The 12289-nt window shown below is 37.5% G+C and overlaps 2 protein-coding genes and 1 long non-coding RNA gene across 3 annotated transcripts in view; 2 read left to right on the top strand and 1 right to left on the bottom strand.

Moving 5' to 3' along the window:
- LOC107557913 (collagen alpha-2(IV) chain-like) overlaps positions 1 to 3330 on the top strand; it is a 4238-nt gene extending 908 nt beyond the window's left edge. Inside the window, exons 2-6 of the mRNA XM_016241498.1 lie at positions 244 to 390; positions 494 to 610; positions 821 to 1012; positions 2545 to 2831; positions 2908 to 3330. Of these exons, the coding sequence (XP_016096984.1) occupies positions 244 to 390; positions 494 to 610; positions 821 to 1012; positions 2545 to 2831; positions 2908 to 3162 (998 nt within the window). The 3' untranslated portion in view covers positions 3163 to 3330. The remainder of the gene's footprint in view (positions 1 to 243; positions 391 to 493; positions 611 to 820; positions 1013 to 2544; positions 2832 to 2907) is intronic.
- Positions 3331 to 3375: 45 nt separating this feature from the next.
- Positions 3376 to 5313, top strand: LOC107557929 (uncharacterized). Its single transcript, XR_001605441.1, has 2 exons — positions 3376 to 4343; positions 4376 to 5313. It is a non-coding gene; the product is annotated as an uncharacterized lncRNA (long non-coding RNA).
- A 1581-nt stretch (positions 5314 to 6894) lies between these two features.
- Positions 6895 to 8020, bottom strand: LOC107557919 (ras-related protein Rab-20-like). The gene has a single exon (XM_016241502.1). It carries the CDS (start codon positions 7660 to 7662, stop codon positions 7144 to 7146), a length of 519 nt encoding a protein of 172 aa, XP_016096988.1. The 5' UTR covers positions 7663 to 8020; the 3' UTR covers positions 6895 to 7143.
- Between the last annotated feature and the right edge of the window lie 4269 nt (positions 8021 to 12289).

Raw genomic sequence — 12289 nt, 5'->3', positions numbered from 1 at the left:
CTTATGACTGGTTTTGTGGTCCAGGGTCACATATTTAATTTTTTCTGACCTGCATCTTTTAAAGAGTGACAGTGCTTGACCAGTAGATCTAAATGTGTTGGCTGCAATGGGATTTGGATCTAGATTGTATATTGAACATTTAACTTTTCTTATTATTTCAGACCAGATATGATGTCAGGAAGATTTGTTGCAATGTCTGAAATAATTTTGCACTTATCCATTCTCTCTACCTTGTTGCTTCAGGTTTTCCTGGCTTACCTGGTGCTAAAGGACTTCCACCAGTTCCACAGAAACTACCAGGTGAGAGAGGACCACCTGGCCCAATGGGTATTCAAGGACCACAGGGACGGAGTGGAAACTTCGGTCCTGCTGGACCTCCTGGTGATTCAGGTAGGATAATTAAAAGCCTCAATTTTAAACAAATATATCCATGAATATGATGCTTTTGCTGTGCTCCAGAATCATTGTGTAAATGGCTATTATCGGTTTACAGGGATTTGGGGTCCAAAGGGTGAAAAAGGCATGCCAGGTCTCCCTGGAATACCAGGAAATCCAGGCTTCCGTGGAGACCCTGGACAAATGGGCCACCCTGGTCTACAAGGCGAAGAAGGTAAATGGTGTGTTTGTGTAAGAGGGATGAGGATTATGGGATTCTGGGCTAGATTAGTGGATTAAGGATTGTAGATGACTGGTCACCAATGAAATGTGTGCCTTTCATTTTTAAGTCATTTTGGCAACTGGCAATGTTAATGTCATTTTGGTGGCTGGCATGTAAATAGGCTTCTTTGCTCACAAGTTGATAATGAATCTCAATTGGTAGGGACGCGAGGGGGTCCTGGTTCATCTGGTCCTATCGGAATGCCTGGCCGCAGTGTCAATGTTGGCTACCTGCTGGTGAAGCACAGTCAGTCTGAGCAGATTCCCATGTGCCCTGTGGGCATGTCCAAGTTATGGGACGGTTACAGTCTTCTGTACTTTGAGGGACAGGAGAAGGCCCACAACCAAGATCTTGGTAAGTGCAGCTGGCAAAGTAATAAAATCAATCACAAGATGTACAGTTATTGCATGTCTGACACCACCATTATTTGCAAAAATTTAGATCCAGAATCTGAATGTTGAATTTCGTAACACTGTTCAGTGTAGCTTATGAAATTGAACATGTGTTGTCTACAGTGTTGCTAAAGTTACTCACCAGAAGTAACCCATTACAGATACTCATTGCTTATAATGGAATCACATTACTTTGTCATTAGGAAAATGAAAAAGAAATCACAATACTGTTTTTACTTTTCAGTTACATTTTCTAAAACTCCTTCATATCGATGAAACAAAATGTAGCACCCAATACATAATGCTTATCTATCATACGACATATAAAAAACACTAGTACTGTTTTAGTATGCACACAAACTTAATTTCAAACAAACAAAAACTAAGGGTGTATTCACACCAGGAAAGTCCGCTAGTTCACTTGCTTTGGTCCGGATCAAATCCAATGTTGATTTTTTTGGTTTGGTGCGGTTCACTTTCACACTGCCCTTTTTGCAAGTGAACCAAAAACTATAAACAAAACCACACGTGTGCTAAGGTCATCCATTCATTGGTTCATCCATTCAACCGAACCAGAGTTTGTTTGGACCCGGACAGAGACCACCTCTTCAGCTGGGTCTCAGTACGGTTGTTTGGTCTGCACCCGAGTGCGATTGCTGTATTCACACCTGCCCAAAAGATCTGCACCAAGGGGGGAAACAAACTTGCGTTCGATTCAATCGAACCAAACTAGACAGGTGTAAATGCACCCTAATATAAAATCATAAATAACCAGTGAATCAGTAAATCATTTTACAAATTAGTTCAATTGATTCGAAGATTTTGAAAGATTTGTTTCTTCAATCACTGGTCAACAACAGACTTGTTTATGAACTTTTTTTTTCCCCACAATGCATTCCATGTAATTATTTTTTTTATTATTATATTATTATATGATATTACCATTTTAAAATGTGGAGTTAAGATTTTTATATGCTTTTGAAAGATGTCTCTTATTCTCACCAAGGTTGCATTTATTTGATCAAAATACAGTAAAGGCAGTAATATTGTGAAATATTATTACAATTTAAAATAACAGTTTTCTTTGTGAATATATTTTAAAATGTAATTTATTCCTGTGATGCAAAGCTGAATTTTCAGCATCATTACAGGCTTGAGTGTCACATGATCCTTTAGAAATCATTCTAATATGCTGATTTTCAGCTCAAGAAACATTTCTTATTATCATCAATGTTGAAAACAGTTAATAAAACAGTTCAAATAAATATTATATTGAAACAGTTATATTAAGTATTACCATTTTAAAATGTGGAGTTAAGATTTTTATATGCTTTTGAAAGATGTCTCTTATTCTCACCAAGGTTGCATTTATTTGATCAAAATACAGTAAAGGCAGTAATATTGTGAAATATTATTACAATTATTACATTGAAACAGTTATATTAATTAATTATATTTAACTCAGTAACTGTACTTTGTGCTTTTGTCATTCAGGTCTAGCCGGGTCATGTCTCCCCCGATTTAACACCATGCCCTTCCTATACTGCAATCCTGGAGACGTGTGCTACTATGCCAGCCGCAATGACAAATCCTATTGGCTGTCCACCACTGCACCAATTCCCATGATGCCCGTGGAGGAGGCCGAAATAAAACCATACATCAGCCGCTGCTCCGTGTGTGAAGCTCCATCTGTGGCCATCGCTGTACACAGTCAAGATATAACAATCCCAATGTGCCCAGCAGGCTGGAGAAGTCTCTGGATTGGCTACTCCTTCCTTATGGTGAGACTTCATCTCTAAAATGTTACACCTCCATCTTTTTTACCGTCCTCTAACTCATTCTGTCACTCTTTCACAGCACACGGCAGCTGGAGATGAAGGCGGCGGACAGTCTCTGGTGTCTCCAGGCTCCTGTCTAGAAGATTTCCGCACCACTCCCTTCATCGAGTGTAACGGGGCCAAGGGTACGTGCCACTACTTCGCCAACAAGCAGAGTTTCTGGTTGACATCTATCGATCAGACCTTCCAGAGTTCCCCTTCCTCTGAGACACTGAAAGCCGGTCAGCTCTTGGCACGCATCAGCCGCTGCCAAGTGTGTATGAAGAACCTGTGAGCTGTTACCCATCAACATATTTGACACTATTGCAGCAAAGCAGCATTATAATTAACTCGAGCAGAACGGGCCATGCTAATACTTCATTCCAAATGTCAACCGGATGGCAACATCACAAGTTAGGCTTTTAAAATTACTTCATGTATTTAATGTATCACATATGATGCCCTCAGAGAATTGGTGGCTGACTAAATACTTTTTTCCCCCACTGTATGTGCATAATGAGAAGCAAAAAGCCAGAGATGCATGAAAGCATAGCTATTTACTTTTATATATATATATATGAAATGGTGCTTAATTTCTAACTTATTACCTCAGCATTATCAGACCTGAATTAATATTACCAAAAACATACAGCTGAACCAAAGAAGCCCATGCTTATGCACTTCTCCACCCTTCTGTGTTATGAGTAGCACGTTGTGAATGGAGGGGTTGGGAATCAAGAACCGGTTCTTATTCAAAACAAGCTCATTTTTTTCTTTTCTTTTTTAAAGGCAGTATCTATTTACACTAAATGCAGATAGCAGACTTTGTATTTAGTCTCAGTACAATTAGCACACCTCTTCTTCCCAGCCAACAGGGAATGTTTTTGGCAAGGTTCTCTCAAAGTTATGAAAACCGTTCTTCTAGTAACATTGGTGGACTGTTTGTTCAAAGTTATCCAGACTTTAATAATGTTGTCATAATGTTTGCACAAAACGTCATTTATACATCATTCATTCAACTTTTTTTAAACGTTAATATTTGTTTCAGAATGTTCAGAGAAAATTTTAAAGTAACATTCCCATAATGTTTGCAAAATGATTTAACAGAAACGGACTGTTTTAAGTGTTCAGAGATTGTTCATAAATACTTTAACGGGAATGTTAGCATAATGTTCTCAGAACACTTTTTTTTTTGTTAGTTGGGTTTCTGCACTTCGTGATTCAGTTCTGTTAACGATTCTGGATTGACTGCATTCACTATAATAAAATATGCCAAGCCGATCAGTGTTAATCTAGTTTTCTGACGTCTGTGCATATGAATTCTATTAGTAATTATTTCATGTGATTACAAACACACACATGCACAATGCTTTGCAGACGTGGAGCATGACACATCTCATAAAAATGTCATTTGAAGCAGTACTGTTGGTTTAATAAATATAACAAAGATTTTCAAAGACAGCAACATATAATCTTGTTCTGAAAGGACCTCATCATTCGACAACAAGATTTCTGAGGATAGTGATTGCAATAAGAATTGTTTTCCAATCATTGTCCATTCTCTCTTCTTTAAAAATGACTAAAAGAATCGTTAACAGAACAGAACCACCGAGTCAAAAAACGGAATCATTTAATTCCACACGATTCTCATCCCTATAGAACAGCTACTTTAAATACAGTGCCTTCTGATCATATTTGAACTCTTATATAAATATAATTTCACCAGACTTACACTAACACCATCTTCTGCTGCCTGCACATAAGTTTTGCTTTGTGTTTGTTTTTTGATGTGCTATATATGAACAGCTTAGAATTAAGTATTACCCCGTATTGTGTAATGTTGTCACCTGACACTATTTATCAGATGGAGACAAAGAGTAGGGTGTTCATTGGGTATTTTGTTTCATAAAGGTCATAAACTCTGAGACTTGAAGCTTTTAACTAGAGTTCTGTCCAGTCAGGAGGCTCTGGATTCTGGTTTGTTTGAGATGAACCCTCTCTTGGTTACACCAATTGCACTGATTTTCTCTGAGGTTTACAGGACACATGTTCAGGTCATTAGAAGACTCGAGTTCAATCTTTGTCCCACTTTCACATGCTCAAGCAGGCTGTATCTTCTGTAAACAAAGTCTAGAAACAATGGCTAAACCAAACGTGGGTCACCTAAACGTGGTCAAGCTATTTTGGACTTTGAGCAGCTTTGCCCATTTTCAGTGCACATTACACAAGTATTATTGTCCTGAAGCCCATAAACCACGAACCTGTCTTTGACACAATTAAAGAGAACCAAAAAAAGATTATAATTCAAAACACTTTTTGCATTGAAAACAAGTCACTGCTTTTTTATCAAATGTACTTTAAATGTAATTATGTGGAATATTTGAAGACATTGATTTTGAATTGTATTGCTGAATAAACGAACAATAAATGCTTTTTGTTTGTCGCATTTGTGTCATCTCTCATTTTAATGATATCTGAACAATATCTACCTTGTAGAAAGTGAAGTATGAACTCATACACACTGCTATTCAAAAGTTGGGGTGCAGTTTTTCTTTCTTTCTTTCAGAAATTAATACTTTTACTCATCAAGGAAGCAATAATTTAAAAAAAAAATCAGTTTTCACAAAAACAACAATAATAAGCATATTAGCATATTTAAGTATATGCATAAAAATCAGCATATATGAATGATATGTGACCCTGGACCACAAAAGCAGTCATAAGGGTCAGCTGAAAGCTGAGTAAATAAGCTTTCCATTGATGTATGGTTTCTTAGGATAGGACAATATTTGGCCGAGATACAACTATTTGAAAATCTAATATTGAGAAAATCGCCTTTAAAGTTGTCCAAATGAAGTTCTTAGCAATGCATATTACTAATCAAAAATTAAGTTTTGCTATATTTACAGTAGGAAATGTACAAAATATCTTCATGGAACATGATCTTTACTTAATATCCTAATGATTTTTGGCATAAAAGAAAAATCTATAATTTTGACCCATACAATGTATTTTTGGCTATTGCTACAAATATACCCCAGCGACTTAAGACTGGTTTTGTGCTCCAGGGTCACACATCTGAAGGATCATGTGACACTGAAGACTGGAATAATGATGCTGAAAACTCAGCTTTGATCACACAGGAATAAATTACCTTTAAAGAGTTAGTTCACCCAAAAATGAAAATTCTGTCATTAATTACTCACCCTCGTTTCGTTCTAAAAACCTTTGTTAATCTTCAGAACACAAATGAAGATATTTTTGCAAGGATATTACCACAATCAACGCACAGAAACGTAACAAGGACATCAGAGTACCACAGACCGTAATCAGCGTTGTTTACGTTCAGCATGCGCGCGCTGTCAACTGCACGTAAACAACGCTGTTTACGTTCATTGCGTTCTGGGGTACTCTCCAAAATGACGGTAACTCTGGGAGAAGAATTGCTGAATAAATTGTTATTATTGTTTTCTTTGCGCACAAAAAGTATTCTCGTAGCTTCATAAAATTACGATTGAACCCCTGATGTCACATGGACTATTTTACCGATGTCCTTGCTACGTTTCTGTGTGTTGATCGTGGCAATATCCTTGCTGTCTATGGGAGGGTCAGAGAGCTCTCAGATTCCATCAAAAATATCTTAATTTGTGTTCTGAAGATGAACGAAGGTCTTACGGGTTTGGAACGACATGAGGGTGAGTAATTACTGACAGAATTTTCATTTCTGGGTGAACTATCCCTTTAAATATTTTAAAACTGAAAACAGTTATTTTAAATTGCAATACTATTTTCATAAGAGACTATATACAATATGTTTAAAATGTAAAAAATGTTACGAATCCCAAAACTTAAACAGTAGTGTACTTAATAAAGCTACTGCACACCAACCACACAGACTAACCCATTTATTCCAAACTTTAGGAATTTTTATTTTTCTCAAATTAGAATAAGTGAGGCAGTATCAGAAAATATTCATGTGATTTCCACAAAATATAATGTACACCAGATATAATAATAAAAAAAGAGTCCATTTCATTTCATTAATGCAAAGAAGAAAAAAATCACAGAAAATAAAAACTAAAAATCAGCTATTCTGTATGATTACCAAGTGCTTCTATCTTTTAATTCCCCCCAAAAGTTTTTTAATACTGCTCTGGGAAAAACATAAGTACATAGCAGTAGTTCACATGAATTCTAGTTTTAGGTATGATTTTCACCCATTCCGCCTTTGGCATGGATTGACAACAATTCTCACGTCTCCTATATTTGTCCAGCTCTAGGCACAACATCCTGCTTTAGTCCTTTTTGGCTCCATTGGCGTCTCCAGGTCCACAGTGGCACTCTCTCCCTCGCTCCTTTTCTTCAGGATAGAGGGCAGAACCAGCTCAAAGAGGGTTTCAAACAAAGCGTCCACACTGTAACCCGTTTTAGCGCTTGTCTCAAAGCACATCCTCTCGGCGGGCAGACAGGCCTTCTCCTCCAGGCCTTTGTAGCGAAGCACGCGGCCGTACAGGGCCATGGCGTCCTCTCTGCTGACCTGTTTGTGCTGAAGCGGAGTGGCCGGAGGAGTTGGACACGTGACCACAGGCTGGGGTTCGTCTCTTCGCTCGCTCTCTGTGAGTGGCTCTTGAGCGAGAGCGTCGGTAAGGTCCGCTTTGTTACCCACAATGGCAAATATGCAGTCAGTGTTGGCAGTGTCGGTCAGGGACAGGAAGCGGTTTTCCAGCTCAGCCAGGCTCTGCCAGTTGGTAACGTCATAGGTGAGGATGACTGCAGCCGCGCCACGACAGTACATAGAGCCCAGGCCATGAAACTGCTCTCGACCTGAACACAACAGAAAACACAAGCAGGAGTGTAAAGCACAGTCATGCAGTACTGCATTTCAGTGTAGATTTGGAGAATTTGAACTTTATTTGAGCTCTATTTAAACTGAATGCTTCTACGTTACTTTTCCAAGACAAAATCATACAAAAACATCTTTTTTTTTTAATACAGTTTTACAGCCCTCGTGCATGTTATTATGTTTGTCAAAAACTTAGGCTGGCTGTCAGTTGGAATATTAGAACTATAGACATCTACATACACTCACGGGCATCAATCACTTCACTGAATACTTGCCAGCTAAGAAATAAATAATTATCTTACAATCCATCTGTTTTCAAATCCACATAAATTTAACATGAATACAACATCAATGTCTGTCAAAAAACAAAAACATCCGTAATAACATGCTAGTATTTATGAGAAGCCAGCTGAGGTCCAGGGAGTGCACGCATATCTCTGAAAATCCCCACTACCGGATGTTTTGACTACGTCATTGCTTTCCGAGAAGGAGAAGAAAATGGTGACCTGAGCGGCTTCAACATGTTGTCTGTCAAAGATAATAACAGACCTAATACATACTGCACGCGAGCATAAATTCGTTCTTCACTTGATGAAACTGACAGGTGATTTGAACTTCTCTCTTGTTTAAAAGATTAAGGCAGTTCTCAAAGTTTGATCAAATGTTTCATTTTCCAATAAATACATTTCTATATGATTCGTTCCCATATACAGTGGTGGCCATTTTTTATTAGAACACCTGACAGAACTGAAAATATTGACCTTTTATTGCCTCCAAAACATGATTTCATTTCAAAATGTTCATTAAACACACAGATGGTTGCTCTGAGCACAACAAATATAAGATGAAGCGAGTCGTACTGTTTTTATCCACTTTTAACTTTAATATTTGGTATGTCCACCTATTGCAGCAATTACAGCACATCTCTCTGGCATAGTGTCAATATATTTCCTGAGAACTTCAACACTAATGTTATTCCATGCCTTCTGCAGCTCAAGCCAAAGGCTTTCCTTTGAATGTACAATAGATCTGTCCAGTGATCAAGTAACAGTGAGGTGGCCAGTCCATCATTTTCAGCGTTCCAGCAGATTCCTTCCGTCACAGGTGCTTCTGGCAATACTTCGTTTTATGGGTATTGTAATGGCCAATTCAACAAAAACAACTGAAACCTCTTAAACATGCCAAGTGTTCTAACAATTTTGGCCACCACTGTATACACGCACACTAACAGTTTTCAGGATATTAGTTTCAGTTTGACTAAACTTGGTAAACATTAGCAAAACCTGCTGACTGTACAATATTTTGTGCATTAAGTGCACATTTGTGCATTGTGACTAGACCTCAAGGGCAGCTCAGTCGTGGTATTGAAGGTGGGAGAGAGCGCTGTACATTCACTCCCCCCACCTACAATCCCTGCCGGCACGAGATTCGATAACCTTTGGGTTACGAGTCCGACTCTCTAACCGTTATGCCACGACTTCCCCTTCCCCTAAGGTTACTTCAATGAGAAAAGTTCAATTTTACCGTACTTGCTACAGCCCTGCTGACGGTGATTCACTCAATAGAATTAAACACAAGTAACCTGAATAGTTCTGAGAGGCCAAATTGACTGAATAAACGAAAGAAAGAAAGAGTTAAATACTGAAAACAAACCTTCTTTCACTTTCTCCTTTAAAAAGAAAGCCAAAGGTTGTTGGTCATGATACTGAGAGCTGTAACAGCAGAAATACAAGAGTTCATTGTTGTAGAAATATGTAGTGGTCTTCAACTAACTTGGCTTCTGCTGTCTGTGTTTGAAGGGTGAGAGAGAAACACAGCTCTCTTCATTGAGAGTCTGAGATTTATTTGACAGTGATTTCACATTTCTTGTTTGTATGAAGGCTAAATACCAATAAAAGGTGAACATTTATTTATTTGCGTCATTTTTTTCCTAAAATATTATATAGTTTTGTAGGAGTAGGTTTCATAGACTTGGCAAATTAATTTTTCATAAGTTTGTAGGTACAGACATCTGTTGTGGCCGTTCTTGGCCGTTTTTGTGAGGCTTTTTTAATAGTGTTCATATCGATATCGGAATTATATCGTATCGACCGAAATTAAGAAATATATGGTGATATAAATTTTGGCCATACCGTCCAGCCCTATTTGTGCCTCATAAAAATGAGTACTTAAAGGCTCATTTTAATTTTACAATACTTGCATACAATTAAAGGGATCAAATTAAGGAATTCGGTTTACATTACCCACTAATAGGCCTGTCACGATAACAACTTTTTGTTGTGCGATCTATTGCCCCAGAAATAATTGCGATAAGCGATATTGTCATTTTAAGACCATTTTATGCCACTGAATATATAATCAGAATGTAACCGCATAAGAATGCAAGAAGGCCTACACATTTCCAAATGACAAACTTTTCATTTTTAAGAATATTTAGATCATGGAAATGAAGTATCAAAATATTAGATACCTTAAAAAACTTGAAAAAAATAGTAAATATTTTCTAACAAAAAGTGCAAGGTAACAAGAACAAAAAAACACAAATGCACAAATAACTTCTTTGAAAGATTTTTCCCTGACCTTCTTTTCTCTGTAAATGAAGGGTGCACACTATTGCTGAAAAACACAGTCACTACTTAGCAGTCAGATGTCTGTGTGCACAAAGGCACAGATCACTAAGCAAGGCCATATCTGCAGATGAAACTTTTTTTTTTTTTGTAGAAGCATTTTAAAAATTTGCACCAACTACACCACCTTACGTACGAGAAGCTGCAAAAGGTACAGGCGCAAGTGGAATGTAAAAAACCATGGTGACATTCATTTTTAAGTAAATATAATTGGCGATATATTGCGTCACCAAAAATTATTGAAGTCATGTACATATATTGCGCGATAAGTCGATATATTGATTATTGCGACAGGCCTACCCACTGACATTAAAATCTTCATTGCACATAAACAAATTAACAATGTAACTTTAGCAACTCAAAACTCCTTCAACAGTGAAACTAAAAAGTGGTTTGTTTGAGACTTTGTGACGTCAGAAAGATAAATACATTTCGCAGATGCTTTTATCCAAAGGTATTATAACATATTCAAGGCATACATTTTATCTTTCATGAATTCCCTGTGATTCAAACCCACAAACTTGTGTTGCTAGCAGCATGCTGTACTGTCTGAGCTACAGGAACACCAACAACAGCCACTCAGACATGGTGAGCTACTACACTACACTACACATCACCAGATGAACTAATGATAGCACCTGCTGCTCTGCAGATCTTTCTGAAGAATTCAAACATTACAAATGACTGACTAAAAATCTCTGATCATTTCAGCCTCATCTCAGTCTGAGTGCATCTCTTTTGCATGAAGTTATTTTACATGCAGAGAATTTACACGTTGTCTAAAGCCTGACAAGAAAGCCAGAAAAATCAAGTTTTATTGAGTTACTTATTTACTAATCCTTTAGACAAAATATGAATATATATATATATATATATATATATATAAATTCTTGTTTGTTTATTTTTTGTTTTCTTTGTGCACAAAAAGTATTAAAACTAAAATTACAGTTGAACCACTGACGTCACATGGATTATTTTAACGATATCCTTACTACGTTTCTGGGTCTGGGAACATTTCAGTTGCTGTCTATGCAGGGTAAGAAAGCTCTCGGATTTCATCAAAAATATCTTAATTTGTGGTCTTGGAACGACATGAGGCTGAGTAATTAATGACAGAATTTTCATTTTGGGTGAACTCTCTCTTTAAAAAAGAGCAGCCATATACTTAAAAAAATTATATAATATAATAAGAATTAGGGCTGCACGATAAATCGAAATGGAATCGAGATCGCGATTCGACAGCACGGTTCTGTGATCAGCAGTAAATCTCCATCCAAAGGCCAGAGGGCGCTCTCGCGCTGAAACTCCAAATACGCCTCGCAGAAGAAACCCAGAAAATGCCTAGCGCTGCAGCTGAATAAACAGAAGATTCAACTGCTTTCACTGATTCAATGTGACTAATAAACACACGACTACGGCAATATACGGTTTATCGGAGTTCTTATTATTATAATTTTCATTAAAATACTAAATACTATGAAATATGTTGCGTGCCTTATTCTGTGTAAGAAGCCACATCATCTCACAGAAGGATTTATTTCAAACACTCGACTGACGTTATGAAGTGAGTTTGGAGTAACAATATGTTATTAAATGTGGTATTTTCACATGCTTTCAGATGGAGCAGCATTTACTTCACAGAGCCGTAGTTCACTGACAAGCCATGCAAACAGCTGTCGTAATCGCAAACGATTTCTTCGATTTCAGAATTTGCGTAACTTGTCAGTGAACTACGGCTCTGTGTAGTAAATGCTGCTCCATCTGAAAGCACGTGATGATGATTTCCTGCTGATTACAGAACCGGCTTTACTAACAAAATGCGCATGACAATCGCATTCGATTAATCGTGCAGCCCTAATAAGAATATAGTTTGAATATCAATCATATTTAGCTGTGCCGCACATGCAGCGCGGAGGCTCTAGAAGGGTTTCAGTAACATACTGACTGACTAA

Source organism: Sinocyclocheilus grahami, unplaced genomic scaffold (assembly GCF_001515645.1).
Source record: "Sinocyclocheilus grahami isolate Dianchi unplaced genomic scaffold, SAMN03320097.WGS_v1.1 scaffold624.1, whole genome shotgun sequence".
Taxonomy (NCBI): Eukaryota; Metazoa; Chordata; class Actinopteri; order Cypriniformes; family Cyprinidae; genus Sinocyclocheilus; species Sinocyclocheilus grahami.
Note: the sequence above shows the minus strand (reverse complement) of the source record. Positions and strands in the feature narration are given on the sequence as shown.

Bases quoted from the DNA above. Each gene is read 5' to 3' on its own strand.
- LOC107557919 (XM_016241502.1), bottom strand. From the start codon at position 7,662: ATGTACTGTCGTGGCGCGGCTGCAGTCATCCTCACCTATGACGTTACC.